General features: G+C 43.7%; 1 protein-coding gene across 7 annotated transcripts in view; it reads left to right on the top strand.

Annotated features, from left to right (window-relative positions):
• Nucleotides 1-20,202, top strand: part of AUTS2 (activator of transcription and developmental regulator AUTS2) — a 1,103,469-nt gene that overhangs the window by 775,586 nt on the left and 307,681 nt on the right. For all 7 annotated transcript variants that reach the window (XM_078074510.1, XM_078074507.1, XM_078074506.1 and 4 more), the window contains one exon: nucleotides 17,412-17,441. In XM_078074510.1, coding sequence (XP_077930636.1) covers nucleotides 17,412-17,441 — 30 coding nt within the window. The remainder of the gene's footprint in view (nucleotides 1-17,411; nucleotides 17,442-20,202) is intronic.

Here is a 20,202-nt window from a genome sequence, read left to right on the forward strand (position 1 = left end):
TATTTCCTTGTTCTTCCTATGTGCTGACAATAGCCATATAAATAATGTACTACTGGGTTGTTTCCTAACTGCATGATAAAATTTGTAAGCAAATTCCCATAGATGTTTTTGCTCCATTTTGGATATATATGTCAGAGAAGAGTTGAGCTACCTTGTATGAAAACGGTGAGATTCTTGATGCATATCACAGAATTCTCTTCCGGGTAGAAAATAGACATTCCTCCAGGAGTGGATGAGTGTCTGCCTCACCACAAGAGTGCCAACATTGTGTATCAGCATTTACGTTTTTTTTTTTTTCAAGTTTAAAAGATAAAAAAGAAATATACCTTTTTAATCTGCATTTCTTTGATTACTAGTGAAGTTGAGCACTTTTTTTTCGTACGTTTATTAGCCATTTATATTTCTTCTTCCATGAATTGACCTGTCTGCTTTTGAAAGGAAGGGTGAGTTTCCAAGGGCTAGCTAGAGAAAAGATGCTCAGCTGATCATTACCACGGAGCCCTGGGGGCAGGCGTTGCGGGGAAGAGAATGAAGAGCCTCCTGGGAACCGCCAGGCGACCCTCGACCCTTGAGTTCCTAAACCTGAGGGGGGGGCTTTCCACACAGTCAGCCTGCACTCAACATTTGTTTGCTACCTTTTTATTTGTTCTGTTAAGAAATATTTTGGATTTTTGAGAGGGGCTCTTCACATTCCACTTAAGCCAGTGCTTATAATTCTTTCTGGGTAGACGACCAGCATGCCTATTCAGTTTGGGGGGTTTTTTTTGCTCCGAGAGTCCCATTGGTTCACGGTGCATTGCTGTAGATCTTGCCTGAGTCTTTTACGATTCCTGCCATCCAGCCAGGAGCCGTGACTGCTCTGTAACCTTCTTAGATTTAAATCTGTTGCTCACGTTCTTCTCATAGTGTTACAGAGCAGCAGACCCATCCATACTGATGTCTTAATAGCATTTTCTCCTTCTTGGATTTATAGAGTAAAATAAACCCTCTGCCATAGAAATGCTTCTTGATTACTCAAGTACATAATAAAGCCTAAGAATAAAGTAAGACCAAGTAATCGGTCCTCTTCCTAGGGGGTGACAGTAAACCGTGGCCAAGGCGGCTTCTACAGGCCGCCCTCTGCTCTTGAGCTAGGAGGCTCCCTTTTAATTAGGCGTCCAAATAGTAAGCAGTGAATGATAGAAACCAGACAAAAAGAGTGCATACTGTATGATTCCATTTATATAAAACTCTAGAAAATATACAAACTAATCTGTAGTGACAGAAAGCAGATCAGCGGGGGGGAGGGGCGGTATGGGCAGGGAGGGGAGAGCAGGATTAACAAAGAAGCACGGGGGAGACTTTTGAGGGCTGTGGATGTATTCACCGTCTTGATTGTGGTGATGGTTTCATGGGTGTATACATATGTACAAACGTGTCAAACAGTGCATTTTAAATATGGCTAGTGTAGTCTTGTCAGTTAATAGCTCAATAAAGCCATTAAAGCCACTTAAGATAAAAAGTAAGCAATATAAAGGGACAATCCGTGGCTCGTTTTGTGCTAGAAAAACTGTTCTCTTTTCTTAGGAAGCTGTATTTTAAGGAATATTTAGGAGGACTTGTGAGACTCCATTTCACCTTCACATTTGGCTAAATGGGGGTTTCAGAAGACTGAATGGTACCATCTAAAATAAAATAAAAAGGCATGACAAAGGCAAGAGAGCCCTGTTCTTTCTGGATCCCTTTTCCTTTCTTACATCTGAACCTTAAAGATGGCTTTTTATATAATTTTTTTTTGGTAAAATAAAAGAAAATATCATTAGTTCCCTTCTCCCCCAATCTTTCTGCCATTATAAACCCCCACCCACCCACCCACCCGGAGAAGAGGTTCTATAAAGAAGAAATAAAAACTACTCCAAAATGTTGGCAGTCTGAAAGGGGGACAGGCATTTTCAACACAAAGAGATGTTTGTTTTCCTTGCATTTTAACTCTTAATTTTTGACACAGTGGGAAACTCCAGCATGGCTGCCATTTACAACGCAGCCATGCCATGGTGCTCATGGTGTTCGGACGGAAGGCCAGGAGACAAAGCAAATGAGGCCAAAGAGAGTGCCCGCTGCTGAGGTGCTCGTCCATTTCTCTGCTCTTGAGTGTTTCTTTTCTCTGGCCTCATGAGGAGTCACTCAGGGAGACTGAAGCTGGAATTCATACAACCCCTTTTCAGTCCCCTTGATTTTAATCAGAAATACACAATTATTCTTTTCCTCCAAACAGAGAAACTCAATCCCCATTTTAAATTCAATTATTGTAATTGCAGCATTCAGAAAAATAGCACATTCATTTTCTAATAAGAGATTGTGGGTACCAAATTACTGCATATAGTATGTCAAAACAGGAAAACTTGAAACTGGCAGACCAGTGGGTGTTTTTATCTTGGCGATTTGTATTTTCTTGCAAACAATTTATAGTAATCCTACCCTTCCTTGTTTATGATTTATAAGATAGGCTTTCAAGCCATCCTAAAATAAAGACTGTTGTTAGGTACAATTTAATTTGAAATGCCAGTTATGAATATGATGGATTTAAGAGGGGCAAGAGTGAAGTGCCTGGTAGGAAAAAAAAAAAGAAAAATCAGTTTCTGGATCCTCTGGAATGGCAGCCCACCATGTCTTTGGATCTTCTTGAACCACTGACTAACGTTTGTAAATCACTTTGTCTCAGACCATATTTCTATTCCTTTAGCTACGCTTTTCACTCTCTTGCATTTTAAAACCAAAACAAAAAGTCTGATGGGTGGGAAGTTGCTAATGTGGCCATTATGTTTCAGCAATATGAGAGCACCATGCTCCCTTTCCTCTTCAATTCCAATTGCTTCAGTTGGCTTGAAGTGAGTCAAATGTAAAAGGAAATATTTTAGGATTTTGAGTCTCCTGATTTTCTTAAAGGAATAACCTTAAAATTGGATTTCTTTAAATGTTTGGTGTTATTTTCTTTGGATTTTCTTTTGCCTTGAAATTATTTCTGTCTTTCTCATACACACAGACACCCATACTTTCAAACATTTTAGTATTCATTCCATCAGCCACTGTGTATTTCTTGATCTCCTCAATTAAACAGTTTCCATGACACCTTCCCTCAGATATTTTGCTAATGTAATTTACAAATTCATTCTCTCACATGTATTTATTGAGCACTCTTCAAGTGTCAGATTTAGGAAGAGCAGAATATAAACAAACTCTGACCACAGTGTTGAAGATGCAGAGAAGTCAGAGAAAGCCTTCATATCTATGGGAGAGAGAACAGACATTCCCAGATGGGATAGAAGTAGTCTGTTTGGACTGTTTGTTGAGTGTGCCTACTAAGTGCCAGGCATTTTAATTATAGTCTCCCGACTAATCCCCGTGTGCGCAGTTACCAACCTTAATGCTCTTGGAAGTTTGATGTCCTCCCAAGGTTACTCTGTTGGTTGGTTTGGTTAGATAAGTCCTTAAGTCAGCCTTGCGTATATATAAATTCTGTGCAAAGGGCCATCCAGGTAGCTCCTAAACCCTGATTGGTCAGAATCCCTGGACAGATTCCAAGATGGCTGGCTTCCTAGTTGTACCAATAATCATCTGACCTTTTTGATACCCATTCTGTCCATTTATTTTGCCAATTTGAATTTGAGCAAACATCTTGCTCATGTCAAAACCCACAAGCCGTCACTGTACTCTGCGTAACCTACAAGTTTTGACTCCAGTTCTCATAGCTGTGCATTTTACTTTAGTTCCTATGTACAGGTTCCTGGCTACTCTCTGACTGAAGAGTAAATCCAGATTATATCCACCCAGAAAAATGTGCATCAGGAACCTAAAGGAACACTTAGAAAATTGAATTCTAAGGTGTCTTGCCTGTCGGTATAGCCATTCCTCATCTTATTGCACTTCCCTTTGTGGTGCTTCACAGATACCTTGTTTTACACGTACTGAACTGAGGGTCTGTGGCAACCTTGAATTAAGCAATTCTATCGGTGCCGTTTTTCCAACACCATTGGCTCAGTTCGTTTCTCTGTCATGTTTTGGTGATTCTCGCAGTATTTCAGACTCTTTCATTTTTATTATATTAGTAATGGTGATCTGAAATCAGTGATCTTTGATGTCACTATTGTAATTGTTTTGGGGTGGCATGAACTGTGCTCCCATCAGTCAGTGAGCTTAATAAAGGGTTGTGTGTGTTCTGACTGTTCGACTGACTGGACATTCCCCCATCTCTCGCCCTCTCCTTGGGCCTCCCTATTCTCCCGAGACACAGTGATTTTGAAATTGGGCCAGTTAATAACCCTACAGTGACCTCCTGAGTGTTTAAGGAAGAGTCACAAATGTCTCCCTTTAAATCAAAAGCTACAAATGATTAAGCTTAGTGAAAAAAGCTTGCTTAAAGCCGAGATAGGCTGAAAGCAAGGCCTCTTGCACCAAAGAGTTAGTCAAGTTGTGAATGCAAAGGAAAAGTTCTTGAAGGAAATTAAAAGTGCTATTCTAATGAACAGATGAACAATAAAGTGAAGCAGCCTTATTGCTGGCATAGAGAAAATCTGAATGGTCTGCATAGAATATCAAACCAGCCACAGCATTCCCTTAAGCCAAAGCCCAGTCTAGAGCAAGGCCCTACCTCTCTTGAATTCTGTGAAGGCTGGGAGAGGTGAGGAAGCTACAGAAGAATAGTTTAAAGCTAGTAGGGATTGATTCATGAGGTTTAAGGAAAGAAGCCATCTCCATAACATCGAAGTGCAAGATGAAGCAGCAGATGCTGATGTAGAAGCTGCAGGAGGTCATCCAGAAGATCTAGCTAAGAACATTCATGAAGGGGGCTACACCAAACAGTAGGCTTTCAATGTAGATGAAACAGCCTTCTATTGGAAGAAGATGCCATCGAAGACTTGCATATCCAGAAAGGAGAAGTCAATGCCTGGCTTCAAAGCTTCAAAGGACAGGCCGACTCTTGTTAGGGGCTCATACAACTGGTGACTTCAAGTTGAAGCTAGTGTTCATGTCCCATTATGAAAATCTTAGGGCCCTTCAGAATTGTGCTAATCTGCTCTGCCTGGGCTCTGTGAATGGAACAGCGAAGCATAGATGACAGCCCATCTGCTGACAAATTTTGGTTTACTGACTATTTTAAGCCCACTGTTGAGACATACTCCTCAGAAAATAAGATTCCTTTCAAAACATTACTGCTCATTGACAACATACCTGGTCACCCAAGAACTCTGATGCAGACGTAGAATGAGATTAGTGTTATTTTCATCCCTGCTAACACAACATCCATTCTATAGCCTGTGGATCAAGGAGTCATATCAACTTTCAGGTCCTATAATTTAAGAAACAGATTTCATAAGGCTGTAGCTTCCATAGCAGTGATTTCTCTGATGGATCTGGGCAACATAAATTGAAAAGTCTCTGGAAAGGCTTCACCATCCTCAGTGGCATTAAATACATTCATGATCTATAGGAAGAAGTCAAATATCAACACTAATGGGAGTTTGGAAGAAGTTGATTACCAGTGCTCATGGATAACTTTGAGGGGTTCAGGACTTCAGGGGAGCAGTCATGCAGAGGTGGGGGAAGCAGCAAGAGAACTAGAATTAGAAGCAGAGCCTGAAGACGGGACTGCATTGCAGCAATCTTGTGATCAAACTTTGTTGAATGAGGAGTTGCTTCCTCTGCATGAGCAAAGAAAGTAGTTTTTGAGAAGGGATCTACTCCTGGTGAAGATGCTGGGAAGACTGTTGAAATGACAACAAATGATTTAGAAAATGACATAAACAGAGTTGATAAAGCAGCAAACAGGTTTGAGAAGATTGACTCCAGTTTTAAAAGAAGTTCTCCTGTGGGTGAGATGTTCTCTGACAGCATCACATGCCACAGAGAAATTGTTAATGATGGGAAAAGTTAATGTGGTGAACTTCATTGCCTCCTTATTTTAAGAAATGGCCACAGCCACCCCAACATGCAGCAGCCACCACCCTGATCAGTCAGAAGCCGGCCACACCAAGGCAAGACCTTCCACCAGCAAACAGATATGACTCGCTGAAAGCTCGGAGGATGGTTAGCATTTTTTCACAATAAAGTATTTATTAACTAAGGTGTGTACGTTGGTTTTTTTTAGACATAGTGCTGTTGCACACTTAATAGACTACAGAGTAGTGTAAACATAAGTTTTATATGAGCTGGGAAACCAAAAATTTCATTCGACTCGCTTTATTTCGATGTTCATTTTATTGCAGTGGTCTGGAACCAAGCCTGTAATATCTCCCAAGGCATGCGTGTGTTTTATCAGTGAAATAAAACCATTGTTATTCTACTTTGAGAGGGAATGATAGTTTCTGTTTCTGCTTGTTTGGGCTGTTGTTTCTCTTTCCATCTAGTATGGTAGCGAGTCTTCAAACACCTCCCAAGCAGAAATTCTTACAGAATATGATTTCCTGTCTGGCAATAAAATTATAAAGAAATTAAACCCAACATTTAAATAACGATCGTTACCTCATTTCTGTGTGTGATATAGCGTTTCTTTCATGAAAGAGTTGGAAAAAGTAAAGCTATTAGTATTTCTTTCTGGCTGCTTTCAAATGCTTGAACTCATTTCATTGTAACAAAAATTCCGTGGAGTATATATCATTCCCATTTACAGGCTGGAAAAAAGGAAAGGTAGGCTCCAGGATATTATGTGTCTTTGCCAAGACTGCATGGCTGCTAAGTTAGAGGGATCAGAATTTGAACCTAGGTCAGCCTCAGATTTAATGAGCACTTTCCTGAGCCAGGTACTGTGCTAGGTTCTCCTCCTAAGGGAGAGCTGCTCTCTGGGGTGGGGTAGAAATGTGGCTGCTTGGCTGCATTCACTCACTGCCACTTAGGGTCATTATAACCTCTTTTCAGTTTCAGCCTGCCTCTACCCATGCCCAGCAGTTAATCAGAAAGATGTTTTTCTAGTAGTCTCTTCGTACAGTGCATGGGAGAGCGAGCGGGGCTGTATTGTCCTTGCTGGGAACATGAGCTGCAGAGGACAGAACTGGGTTCGAGTACTGCCTGCCCCACTGGAAGCCTTAACTTCTCATCTTGAAAACAGAGGGGTCCTAACCCTTCCCTCCCAGGGCTGTTGTCAGAACATTCTTTGTTAATGACTGATGGCTGTCGGCTGGCTGTTGTAGGGGCAAAGATGCTCCGAGGGAGAGTTCCTATGCAGAATCCCTACCCCGAACCAGGCTTTTCCAAAACAGAGGGCTCGGAGCTGCTCTGCTGTCATGGACCCTCCTCTTTCTGCTGTTGTCCCTTCAGCGAGTAGGTGCCACTTAGCATGGAAGGCAGGAGCTGCATTCTGCGCCTCACAACCGTAGGGACTGGAAGGAAGAAGGGTTTGCAGCAGCTTCATTACCTGGGGAAAAAGAACTCAGAGTTACAGGTACTTTAAGAAAGATGCTTTCACTTTGAGTGTTGAAGAAAATAGAACAATTACCTATTGAAGGCAAAGTGGATGAAAAAACATCTCTGTTCGTACTACCCTGATCATTTAATCTATTCAGATTCATCGTGCCTTCCTGAAGGTGGTTCAGGCCAGACTGTCTGTTCCTTTCCCAGGCTAGGGCACAGAGCGATCGCCAAAGGGTCCCCACTAAAGACGAATTTCCTGCTCCAAGAGGAGATTCCTCTGAGGGCTTGTGCTCTCCACACAGTGTCAGATATATGCAATGAGGAGGAGGGGGGAGAGAGGGGACTCCATAAATCATCAAATCGGTGTTGAGCATCTTTTAGGGTCCTTAAGACTGCCGTAGGCCCTGTGATGATTCCAGGGCCAGCCAGACTGTCTCTCGAGGAGCTCCCCATCTGCCAGGGGAGCAAGACTTATGTACGCGAAGTCAATGAAGAATTAATTGTATTCTGTTGAAACCACAGCCAGGTAGGTTTCCAGCACCTGGCACACATCCTCTTAAGGAAAAAAAAAAAAAAGATACTCAGTGTTTGTTGAAGAATGAATGAATGCATGCTTTGCGACGTCTGCTGTGCCTCCTATGTATCAGGCATGGTTCTACACCTTCTAATGTTATGTGTGTGTGTGTATATATACGTATAATATATGTATCATATATATATTATGAAGTCCATACATACACAAATACATATATATGTATACTTACAGACTTGAATGCTCTCGACAACCCTGGGGGGTAGTATGTTGCTCGTAGCTCCCCATTGGATAGAAGATGAAGCTGAGGCACAGGAAGGTTAAGTTAGTTGCTAAGGCCCTCCGGATCGTGTAAGTAGTGGAGCTAAGATTTGAATCCAGGCAAACTGGCTCCACAGTTCTGTGTGAAAGAAAAGATGAGCTTTGGTGGCGCCTGGGTGGCTCAGTCGTTAAGTATCTGCCTTCGGCTCAGGTCATGGTCCCAGGGTCCTGGGATCAAGCCCCGCATCGGGCTCCCTGCTCCGCGGGAAGCCTGCTTCTCCCTCTCCCACTCCCCCTGCTTGTGTTCCCTCTCTCGCTGTGTCTCTCTCTGTCAAATAAATAAATAAAATCTTAAAAAAAAAAAAGGAAAAGATGAGCTTTGTAAGAGCTTGTTGCCATTTTGGTTCAGACTAAGAGCTACCAGGCTTTGTTATCTGATCATCTGACTTTGGCTTCCTCAAGACTTTGAGCTCCCTCCCCCCTTCTAGATCCTGGACCAGCACGGACCAACCCTGTGCGATTCCAGCCTGCCTGGGCCCCTGGCCCCGCCTGGTCTCTCATTTGTAGTTTCTCTTACCGAGCGCATTTCTAAACGAGGACGGTTGCTCCACTTTAAGGACATACGAATGGCTTGCCCTCACCTGTCAAGCATGATCCTTGTATTTTACCAGGCCCATTATGAACGCAATCTTTCTGTCGAAAATTTGCATACCTCCTTTCTTGAAAAGTAATGACAGCAATTTCTTTCCCTCTGCTCACTTTCTGAGTGTCTCATTTAACGGCACCTGTGAAACCGACAGGCGCAGAGATGAGAAGTGAAAGAGAGCAGTTGATTAAATCATCATCAAGCCGGGCCTCAGAAAGTCAATTCTGCTTGCCGTCTGCAATGATATCCTTTTATCTTAAAGTAATGAGCTATGGCACTTTTGCATCGGGTAATGCGATAAGTTCTATTAGCATGTTCCATTTGCCTCACAAGCAAGGGCAAGTCATTTTAGCTAGCTCATATCACTGCAATCAAAGCAATTGGCTTCCCAGGCAGAGAAGAAAGGGAAAAGGCTCAGGGTGATTTCTATGGATCACAACACAGTGGAAAAAATAGACTCTTGTATTATTTTAACCCATAACATGCTTTTCCTTTTTACTCATCAGCAAATTTGGGTTTTATTAGTTCACACAGGACTCTGAAAAGAACCAAGGTTTAGTTGAAGCAAACCCAGGGGTCTCAGGCCCCACCCAAAGGAACAAGCAGCTGTGATCTGGAAAGGGAAGATTGCAACATTACAAGGGGTCACAAATATAATATTGCCAGAGAACGTAGCTGAGAAAGTCTCCCTGGCAATAATACTGTGGTCTCATAACAAACTCTTGCTTCACACCATCTTCAAAGTCATTTGTAATCGGTCCCCAGGCAGGTAAGGATTAATGCTATTGATGACTTAGAATCAGTAAATCAATGACAAAGAGGCAGAGGATCTGTTGCTTAAGCTTAAAAGAGATCGTTTACAAATCACCTGGCCCTAGACTGTCAGTTTTACCTTTGGACAAGAAACTCATTTTTCTCATTTTGGCAACCACTGACGCTTGTGGGCTCTGGGTTTTAAGTAAATTTCATCTTTGGGGTTTATGTATGTTTATACTTGGCAAAGTGTGACTTCCTTTCTTCTAAGGGGGAAAAAAAAGCTGAACTCCAGAGATTTGTGAAATATCCACTTCTTCCACTTCCAAAAGCCCAACAATATTTTAATGAGCTAAGTGGAAATTTACAGCATACAGACTGTTTTATGAAATATACCTGGATTTGAAAGTGACAAAAAGGAAAAAAAATGTCGAAAATTAATTTGTGACCTTTAGAACTTCAAATTTAGACAGCTTGATTTCTGGCAATGTATTTGTACTCCTAACGAGTGGTCAGAATGAACCTAGCACATAGTAGAGACTTTAAAATTATTTGTTGAATTAAAGTGTATGATCATCTGAGAGACCCGGGAGGAGAATAAGAAGTGTTCTGTTAGCCCCCTCAGATCACGTTGGCTATTTGAGCCCTGGCCAGTTCAAGCTGTGAACTTGCAAAAATGAGCTCCCCATAGGAATAATAGGTCACCAGTACAGAATTCCAGAAGCTTCTGAAGATTTGCTCTCCTTCCTAGCTCCTGAACAGCTAAAGATTGGTAGACCTTATATTATTTCCTAATGCGCTCATTTTGTGACTGTCAGAAGCTTTATTCTCCTCTCTTAAACGACTGTTTGGCAAACAAATCTCTAGATTACGCTTTCACTTTTTAAAAAAGAGCTATTTTATTTGCTCAGGCATAGTTACTGCTGAGATGGAAGGGAAGAGGGCCAATGGCATCATGTTACCATCAGCAAGAGTACCTCAAACCATTTTCAGGATTAAAATATTCCTTTTATTCCAAGGTTCCCAATAGCTTTGAATTTCACTTAGAGCCCAAAGTTTCTGCAAGAGTGTGAAATGAGGTCTTTGTGGGGTGACAGAAGACAGACCACATCAGAGTTGCCATATGTGGGCACAGAATGGCTCTATTTTGTACATGTACAAGGAATTGGGAAGATGGTAGCGGACATGTTTCTAGTCACTGTGCTGCTACCTTACTTCTTTAAATAAGAAAATAAGTGTCATGTTTTCTCTAGGTGGCTTCTTCTGAAATTGCTTTTAGGTGAGGGATGTCTTTACAGTCGTAGATAAACCGCCTGCCCCAAAGGGAAATCGATTTGTTTTGTCACTGGCGAAGTTAAATTGTACTTGATGTTAGATGCTGTAGTTTACAAGTTGGGGTTCTCCCTCATTTTCCTCTTATTTCCTTTAGGCAGAAAGAAGAATAAAATAACTTTGTTCAGTGATGGTGTTCAGCCCTGACATCTTTGGTGGCGATGATAAATGGATTTGAGATACAAAATAACTGTTCCAGCAAGGTCCATTGAGCAGAATAGAGAGCAATGCCCTCCTCAATGTCATTGTATGTGATATATTCAATGATTGCCACTTTCTGCTTAAGAATGCATTCCATCACGAGGTACCTAGAATTCCATCTTGTTCCTTCATTCCGAATGAGGCGGAGAGGTGTCGCAGACCTTGACTTACTTCGATTTGGATCAGAGTCTTAAAACACAGATATTGAGATTCCCAAATGGAAATGAGAAATGTTTGCTTTTGAGGAATATACAATAAAATCATCATCATGCCTTGTCTGGGCCTTTTGATGGAAGGCATTTCTCTCTGGGCTCCAACTCTAGGCTCTGCTAATGATTTTAACCCTGCCCCAAGCGTTCAAACCTCCACTCCACTGTATTAAGCAGTTGAGTTAGTCATTGTTTCCCACGCCTTCTTTTTTTGGAATTACTTGTTTTTTCAGAATCATAGTTTATGTTACTTGGAATCAACCACAGTTTGAAGAATTCTAAAGAAGAATGAGATGCATTTATCAATATGATTGAGCATCTTCCACGTCCCAAGGCACTGCCCTTACCTACCCAAGAGCTAACTCTCTAGTAGGGACGACTCTCGTGGCAAACAATGAAAATACAGTTTTGTAAGGGATGGAGACAGAAACAATTAATTCTAAGAAGAGCACTCTAATTCTAAGAATTCCTAATTCTAAGAAGAGTATTGGACAATTCAGAGAGGGAACTGTGTTTGTGAGAATAGAATTCCAGGTAGAGAGAATTGCTAAGTGCAAAGAGAGTAAGTCCTAGGCATTTGACCAAGTGTGCCTGAGGGTGGCGAGAGCAAGGGGTGTGTTAAGATAGTGCTACTCAAAGTGTAGGTGCAGACAGAGGCCACGCCGTGAGCTCTCACTTAACTACTGAGAGATTAGCATGCCAGCTCAGAGTAAGCATTTGGAAACTTTTATAGCAATTCAGTGGAGTAATTTTATATCTCTTAAATATAGTAACACATATTTTTATATGTCTTTGCTTTTCTTTTTCATTTTCCTAGCAATTTATTTTTTATTATATTTTACAGAAGTATCAGTATATGATGTATTGGAAATTAAAGAAAACAAAACAAAAACAAATGGCCCTTCGCCCCAGAAAGCTTGAGATGCACTGTGTTGGAGGAATGGTTGGATGTGGGGAGTGGGGAGGCAACATGAAGAGTGCCATGGGAAGTGTCAGATAATGATCAAAGGGAAGATGAGGAGATCCACCCTGGTCAGTAAGGACTTGGGCTAGAAAAGGAGGACACCATAGGCCCAGGAAAGCAGTCATTAGCCTCTTGTCATGACAAAATAAAAGGCTGAACTAAAGCAGCGGCCACAGCGGTGGAGATGGTGAGGATTTAGAAAGCAGAGTCAGTAATGTGGGTGAGAGAGGAAGGTAGGTCTGCTCCAGAATGGAGTCAAGGATGATAACAAGACTCTTCACCGAGACTGAACAGTGATAGCATTACTAAGGACACGGTGGGAGAGGGGCAGATTTGGGAGGAGCAAAGATGACTAGTCCGGATTTAAATGGATGCTTGAGTCTGTTTGCAGGGCTTCGGGAAGGGGGCATAGCAAACAAAAACATACGTTGAAAACAGTTAACGTTTATTGTCTACTCTGACTCTGTGCCACACATTGTCTGAGTTGTTTACATGTACTAACTTACTTTATGCTGACCGTCCTTTGAGGGCAATGCCATTATTACCCGCATTTTACAGATAAGTAAACTGAGATGCAGAGAACTGAAACAACTCTCCCAAAGTCACATAGCTGGCACATGGTGGGCATAGAGATTTTTCAGTCTAAAAATATAAATGGTAGATGGAACCAAGGGGATCTTTAAGGGCTCCCCTGGAAATCACCGAGAAACAATAGGACTGCAGATTCAACTCTGGGGAGACAGTGACATTAAGGGATATGCAGAGAAGGAAAGGCCATGAGAAGATACTAAGAAGAGCAGTATTGGTGAATGTGTAAGAGGGGAACATTGCAGGACGTTCAGTCGAACAATCCAAATAACAGCACTGGGGAATTTTCTTACTAGATTATTTACAATCCATAGGGTGGATCACAGTGCAGTCTTTAAAAAAAAAAAAAAAGTGATGTGACAGGGCCAATTTCACTCATTGAACAAAATATTTGACACATTATGTGAAAACAAAGCAGGCTACAATATAGTAGGAATTTATTTTCATTTCTTAAAATGTGTGTGGGAAGGATGGAGGAAAGACTGGAAAGAATTATACAGGTGTATTAGTTGTTTACCTATGAGTGGCAAGTTCATGGGTGATTTTTAAAAATATCTTCAGTAAACATGCGTTAATTTTTAAGAGGAGAAAATGTTGGGTAGGTGCATGGGTGGGTTGAAGCGTTTAAAGGGTGGGAATTAAGTGAGAAGGGAAGAGGTTGCCCCCACAGGCTCACTTCTGATTTGTGAAACCAGAGGAGACAGAAGGTGAAGGTGAAGTCGAGCGGGGTTGGGTTCCGGTGGCCGGCAGTACTGTGCTTTGGCCCCAGCCCCTTTCTGAATCCTGCTTTTGAGGCATGTGGCTTGGATTTCATGCTCCTGTTTCCCTCTTGTCTGTGGTGGGTTTGGGTCACGTACTTGTCTGAAGACTCAGCGGCCAAGAATTCTTCCCTGAGTTATAAGGCCTGCTTGTTCCTTTTCATTTCTTGCTTTTAAAATGGAGGCAAATATTTTCAGTTTTTCACAAAGGGCTTTGAAATCTAGTCATGGAGAGTACCCTGTCACCTCAAGCTGGTCGTTAGCGTGCAACCTGTTTGCTAATAAACCAGTGCGGGACCCTGATGTCAAAATGCTTAAAATGGTCAAATCAGCTGGGACTCCATTTGTGCATTCGACGTGCCTTTCCCACTTCTCAGCCTCATGCAGAACATAGGTCTGAATCAGGAGGTGGCTCGATGTGAACTCCTGTAAATTGGAGTGGGTATCTAGGGACTGGGGAGCAGACACTTCTTCTTTTAACCTTTCAAGACCAAGAATCATTTGGCCTAAAATCCACAATGTATTGAACTTAGGGTGTGAAAGCCGTACAGTGTATTAAATGTGAATTTGAGACCATGAATTCTACCCACACTGACTCTATAAAACAGCCTCTCTTTTTCATAAAGCCAGCCCATAAACTGCTGCCAGTGAAGCAGAAAGACTCCTTAGGACTGTGGCTCGCTTTCCGTCTGGGGTTGTCAACAAACCCCCTTTATGAGTGGAATAGACCTCTTGTATGTGTCGAGCTTCTGGCTTTTTACAGAGTGTGTCAGGAGCCAGGCTAGGCAAACGTTAGGCGCTGTTTGCTGAGTGCATTTATTGCCTTTGCATAATTTATGAGCTGGAGGGGTTGACCATCATTCGTCTCTGCCAGGGGCTGGCACTCGAGGCTCCGGAGAGCGGAGCTGTAAATTGGATGGTGCGCTCCTGCTGAGCTCACGGCAAAGTCCTCGGGTCAGTATGGGAATTTAATACCAGAAATGGAACTGTTTTCTCAGCACACCATGTGGGCCCCAGTGCAGCAGAGACTGTTTTGGCAGACTCTGCGACTGGCCTTGTCGAGGAGCTGTCACTCACCCGGCATGTTGTGTGGGGAGCCTGAGCATTTTTAATCGGCTTGGCATCCGTGCTGCTTCCATAATGGATACCAGTAGGTCTCAGTTCTTCACCATATGCTTAACTCTGGAGACAAGGTGCTTCTGGGTATATCAGTAATTACTTGATGCAGAATTAAGTGGACCTTGAAATTAGAACTGGACTGTTGGAAAGCAGAAAGCTTAACACTTTGATAGAAATAACCATTCCCAGGGACATACTGCTGTTAGGATTGGTGGGGGGGCATGGACAGCAGTGGCTCTTTCCCAGCCTCCCCACTCCTTCTACCCCCTGCACACCAGTCCTTGGGGACATGGGCAAGGGCTGTTTCATAGCCTTCGGCTGTCATTGATTACCTCACAAGGCGGGCTGTGAACATCTGGGGAAGATGAGCCTGCCTGGCAAAAAAACGCTTCTCTCTTCCACGCCCCTCCTGAATCATGCTTTGTCACTCTTGAAAATGTGCCCGGAACTCAGGAACCTCAAAGAAGCCCTAATTAAAGGCAATGGGGGGAGAAAAATCACATGATCAGGAGAAGAGAACCTCATCTGTCTGTTGTCCTAGGCCTTCAAAGTCTTCATCTCACCTCTTTTGATTTATTATAATAGGGAAATCACTCATCAGGCAAAAGTAAGTTTAGACCATCTGGGTTTGGAAGCCTGGTTGAAAACAATGTAGTTATACTTGGTTAAAGCATGGTCACTAAAACTCTGATCACCCTGTGGCATGGAGGCGCCAGCATGGACAGTAGAAAGTGTTAGAACCTTCTAGTCTATGAGTTTGTGATGTGAGTTCCTAAATACTTACAGTGCAGAGAGGGTAAGCTAGGAGGAGGAAGTAATCCCCCAGTTGTATCTTATAATAGCAAGATGTCCTTTAGGATGGAGTTTCTGTTACTCTCAATTGAAAGCGCTCTAATAATGGTTTAAACAATAAGGTAAATTATTTTTATCTGAACAAAAATGTCCAGAGCAGGCTGCTCTTAGGTTGGTTCAAGTGTCCCCATTGTGCCACCACCATCTTGGTTTTGTACTTAGACTTTCTGCCTCATTTTGGCAAGGTGGCTGCCACAGATCTGGACATCACGTCCTCGTACAATCATGTTCAAAGGCAAGAGGCAGGTGCTTCCTGCTTTTCTTCTTTTTTTGAGGAGAGAAAAATTTTTCAGAGCCCTCGGCAGACATTTCCTCAAGTGTCAGCCAAGAGCATGTCTTCCGGGCACCCTTAGCTGCAAGGAAAGTTGGAAAAGAGAGACCACCTGGCTTTTTTCAGTCTCCAACTGTCAGGAGAAAGTACAGACAAGGGAGAAGGGGTTTGTGCGTCACCATGGGTATCTAGCCAATAGTGGCTGTTGTATAAGCAAATTTATTTTCTGTTTCTGTTCATAGCTACCTCAGCTCCCATGTCCAGGTGGCCACACTAAAAACCTTGGCATCATCCTAGACTCATCCCTCGTCCTTGTTTCTCATACCCATGTGTTACCAGGTCCTGTTGGTTCTACCTTCAGAATTGCTGTGCCGTCTGTTCCTCCCTTTCTTCAGCCATGCGTCGTGCTGGTTTAGACAGTGTTGTAACAGTTGCCAAACTGGTCACCCATGACCTGTGTCTTCCCCCTCAGCACGTGGTCTGTCCTCCGCCCCATGGGAAGAGTCCTCCTAATGGACTATGGCTCTCATCACGCCACACCTCTGCTCAGTGTTTGTGTTCTAGCTTTCTCTTTACTGCTAACCTGAAAGCTACTCTAGGGCCAGTTCTGTGTCTTGGTCGAATATCTGTCTAGCTTAGAAGTGCTTTTCAAGGACTGTTGAGTGAACGAATAAATATATTGATCCTGCTGCACATTTACTCTGACAAAACACATCCCCCTTTTTAAAATCAGATGGATAACAAACACTCTTGGTTTAAAAAGGAAAATATGGTTTTTATTTTTTCCCCTTCACATCTAATGAGGAAGCCAGAGTTTTGAGTTAACTCATTCTCTGGTTATCCCAAACTTAGCTCACCAGTTGGAATTTGGGATCTGTTAGATATGGTGTGAGTCTGCCGCCTTAAAACATATTTCTTTGCCCATATTATTGATTTACTTCCCTGACCTCTTCTTGTCCTTGTTACGTTTTTTTGTAGAGAACATTCCCTCTTTTTTCCGGGCCTTAGAAAAGGCAGCCATCACAACTGGTGAGCTCTGCCTATTATGTTCTGTTTCCTTCAGAGTCCAAATGAGAGAATGCAGCGTCCAGAGGTTTACCTTTTTTTCTGTGTAAAAAGCACCAGGAGAGATACAACTATTAACATTAGCTGAAGGTAGAAGGTCTCCATTAAGATATTGATTTTCTCTGAATCCCATTGAATGATTCTGATTCACCTTAATCCTGTGGCTGGATTGGCTCCTCAGCGGGCACCCCCTCTCCCGGGCAGTGGGGCGCTCACCATTGTGACCAAGCACCTTGCCAGACCTTGTCCACAGACCACAAGAAGAACCACAGAGCAAAGGCATCAAGTGAAATCAACAGAGCAGCTTCTCAGCATTCTGCTTCTGATTTGGTTTATGAGCATTTGAGCTGAAGAAACTCTTTATGGGTCAGGCAACATTTCCTAATTCCTTTACTTATCTTTTTTTTTTTTTCTGTATCAAAAACAAAAATCTACTCAATTTTTGCACTAACCCTATTCTCTTGTCTTTCTTTTCAGTGTGACAGCGACAGTGACCAGGAAGAGAAGGTAAGACCCCCAACCCCCACCCCACCATTGTGGGCACAGTTGAGCACCATGGTTCTCCCACACAGTTATAGGGTGGTGGGATGCCAGCTTCATATTGACCACACCTTTTCCGTTCTGCAAAGACCAGTTGTATTTACACAGTGACATTTCCTATGATAAGAAATAACGTATTTACTTTGTGAGTTTCATTTTTTTTTAAACATGTCCGTTAATATTGGGTATATGTAACATCAAGTTTTCACTTTATAGATTTTAAAAGAGGAAACTATTTTAATAACCATCTGATTTTTCTTTTTAATCCTCGGTTGGAACATTAAACTTGCTAGTCTGCATTTATAATGTCATTTCTCCATTTCTTTTAATGACCTCCCTGCTTCTTCCTGCTTTTCTGTACATATTGGCCTTCTTGATAGAAATATGAATGGTGGGTTTCTAGGACTCTCATCATGGGGTGAGGGGTGGGCAGGAGAGTTTGGGTGGGAATGGCTCTCTTCTCGCCAGGGGGGAGGGCAGTTCTTCCTGCAGGTACATACTCTCTTTTGAGGCTGATGGCCACCAGTCTCTGTGTATCCAGTTCAACATGGATCAAGAAAAGGAGCTCAGTGTTTGAGCTTTCAGAAGATTGGATCACAACCTGGTAAAGTGAACTTTCTGTGCCTGAGGCAAAGGGATTGTTTGATTGGTCTTTCTTTCTAGCTGTCCCAACCCCCCAACCAGATTTCTTCCTAATTTTATTCCTACCTTATGTATTTCAAAAAGAGTTGCCTGAATATCACGGTTTCTGTATTGCCTGGCATCGAAAGGAAGGGACCAGTAATCCCTTCCCCAGTTTCTGGGTGTGTCCTGCGTAGCTGGATTTCTTGAGCCCCATTCTCTGCCTTTCGCCTCCTGTTTGCTTGTGGATTTTACTCAGAATCCTGCAGGCAGTATTTGGTGGGATCTTCCCATCAAGCCCAGAATTTTCCCTCCTTCTCTGCTGCCAGCCTCCAAGAGAGATCTAAAGGCTCTTGTTCTGTACTGTCGTTAATTTGAATTCAGCATATGTAGCCTGTTATAAAATGCGAGACATCATCATTTGAGCAGGTCAAGCATATTCAGATGAAGACAAATGGTGCTTATTTGATTTCCTTAAAATCAGGAAATGAAAAAAGTGCTCTCTGGAGAAATCATGTTCTGCCTGACTTGGATGATAGACCAATGCATGTCCCCTAGATAAGAACAGGCTCTCGCCTTGAGGTTTTTATCTCTGAAGGACGGCCAGGACTGTCAGCTTGCTGACATGTGCATTATCCATGTCATTTTAAACAAAGTGACCTATGGAAGGGTGTGCTTTGCTGTGACATGGTAATGGGCTGCTGGATGACAGTGGAAGTACACACTGCAAAGGGGGCTGAGGATTATTCTTTTGTTTAACTGACAAGTAGGAGCTTCCTTCCTCCAGCCCCCGGGAGTCCTAGCTCCTTGCAAGTAGGTGCCCTGGTGCCTTGGGCAGCCAGTGTGCTGTGGGCACCAGAGGCATGGGGACAGCAGGAGAAGCTCAGTGTCCGAGGCGTGCCCGCTGGCCCTGGGGCCTTCTAGGCCACATTCCCACATGGCGGTCTTCACGTCGTTCTGTCAGGCATCCCGGGCACCCAGGGGGGACCGGTACTTTCTGGATGGTCCAGGAGATCTTTTACAGGTGATGGTTGATCTCACCTTACAAGCTGGTGGCACTTCTCCAAGGGGATGTGGCTTCCTCTGGGTTTCACGTCCAAACGGAATTCGCGAAGGGCCCCCAGTCTCCAGCAGTGGGAGAAGGCGATAAGGTTGTCCAGTGTTGCATTGCACGTAGGTGTCTGGGTCAGCAGTCTCAACCTTGAATGCACAGCCGGATCACCTGGGGGGCCGCAAACCTCCTGCTGCCTGGGCCTCATGCCGGCCCAGTTACCTCAGGACCTCCGCAGGTGTCTAGCACCGCTCGTCCAGATGATCACCTGACTCTGGTAATTCTGGGAATTACCAGAGCCGTCTGTGGTTTTCAGAGTGCTCCGGGGGCCGAGGTGTTTCCTGCACACTGACAGCATCCCAACGAGTCCCTCCCCAGGACCCGAATGCCCGTGTCCTTGCTGCCCCGGGTTCCAGCTCTGCGCACGAAGCAGCAGAGCGTCTGAGCAGAGTAATGGCGGTGGGAAGGGAGCCAGGGCCCCACCAGTCAGGGCTGGGGATGATTTCGGGGCCACGAAGGAGAGTAAAGAGATGTGTAGAGCAAGCGCACGAGATGGTGATGGCCGGCCGCCCCGGTGGCTTTTCCTGTGGCCCGTGGCAGCCCTGCAGGCCCTCCTCCCCATGGGGAGCTGCTGCACAGCCACGCTCCCATCATCTGTCCCTGCCCTGCCACCCGGTCTTCCTCCAGAGGGCTCCCAGCAGGAGCAATCAAGACTGTAATTGCAGTCGTGCCTACTTGGCTCTGTTACAGTTAAGACTGTCAGGCTTCCCCTTTTGGACTGAGATTGTCTGGTGTTTATCACCGACTTTCACACCATCCTCCCAGGCTTCTGCTGCGCGCTGGAGCCCGGGCCCCTGTCAGCCTCCTCTGTGCCAGAGCCTGGGCCCCCCTCTGAGCCCCACAGCTAACCGGGGCTGCTTTCATGTGCTGCTTGGAGGATTCGCATTCAAATCTGAATTGCTAATGGTGGAAAAGATGCCACTCAGTGTCCTGGGATCCCTTCCGCAGCCTCACCAGGGATGCTGTTGGAGGCAAAAGTGAGACTTGCAGGGACCC

This window comes from Halichoerus grypus, chromosome 6 (assembly GCF_964656455.1).
Source record: "Halichoerus grypus chromosome 6, mHalGry1.hap1.1, whole genome shotgun sequence".
Lineage (NCBI taxonomy): Eukaryota > Metazoa > Chordata > Mammalia > Carnivora > Phocidae > Halichoerus > Halichoerus grypus.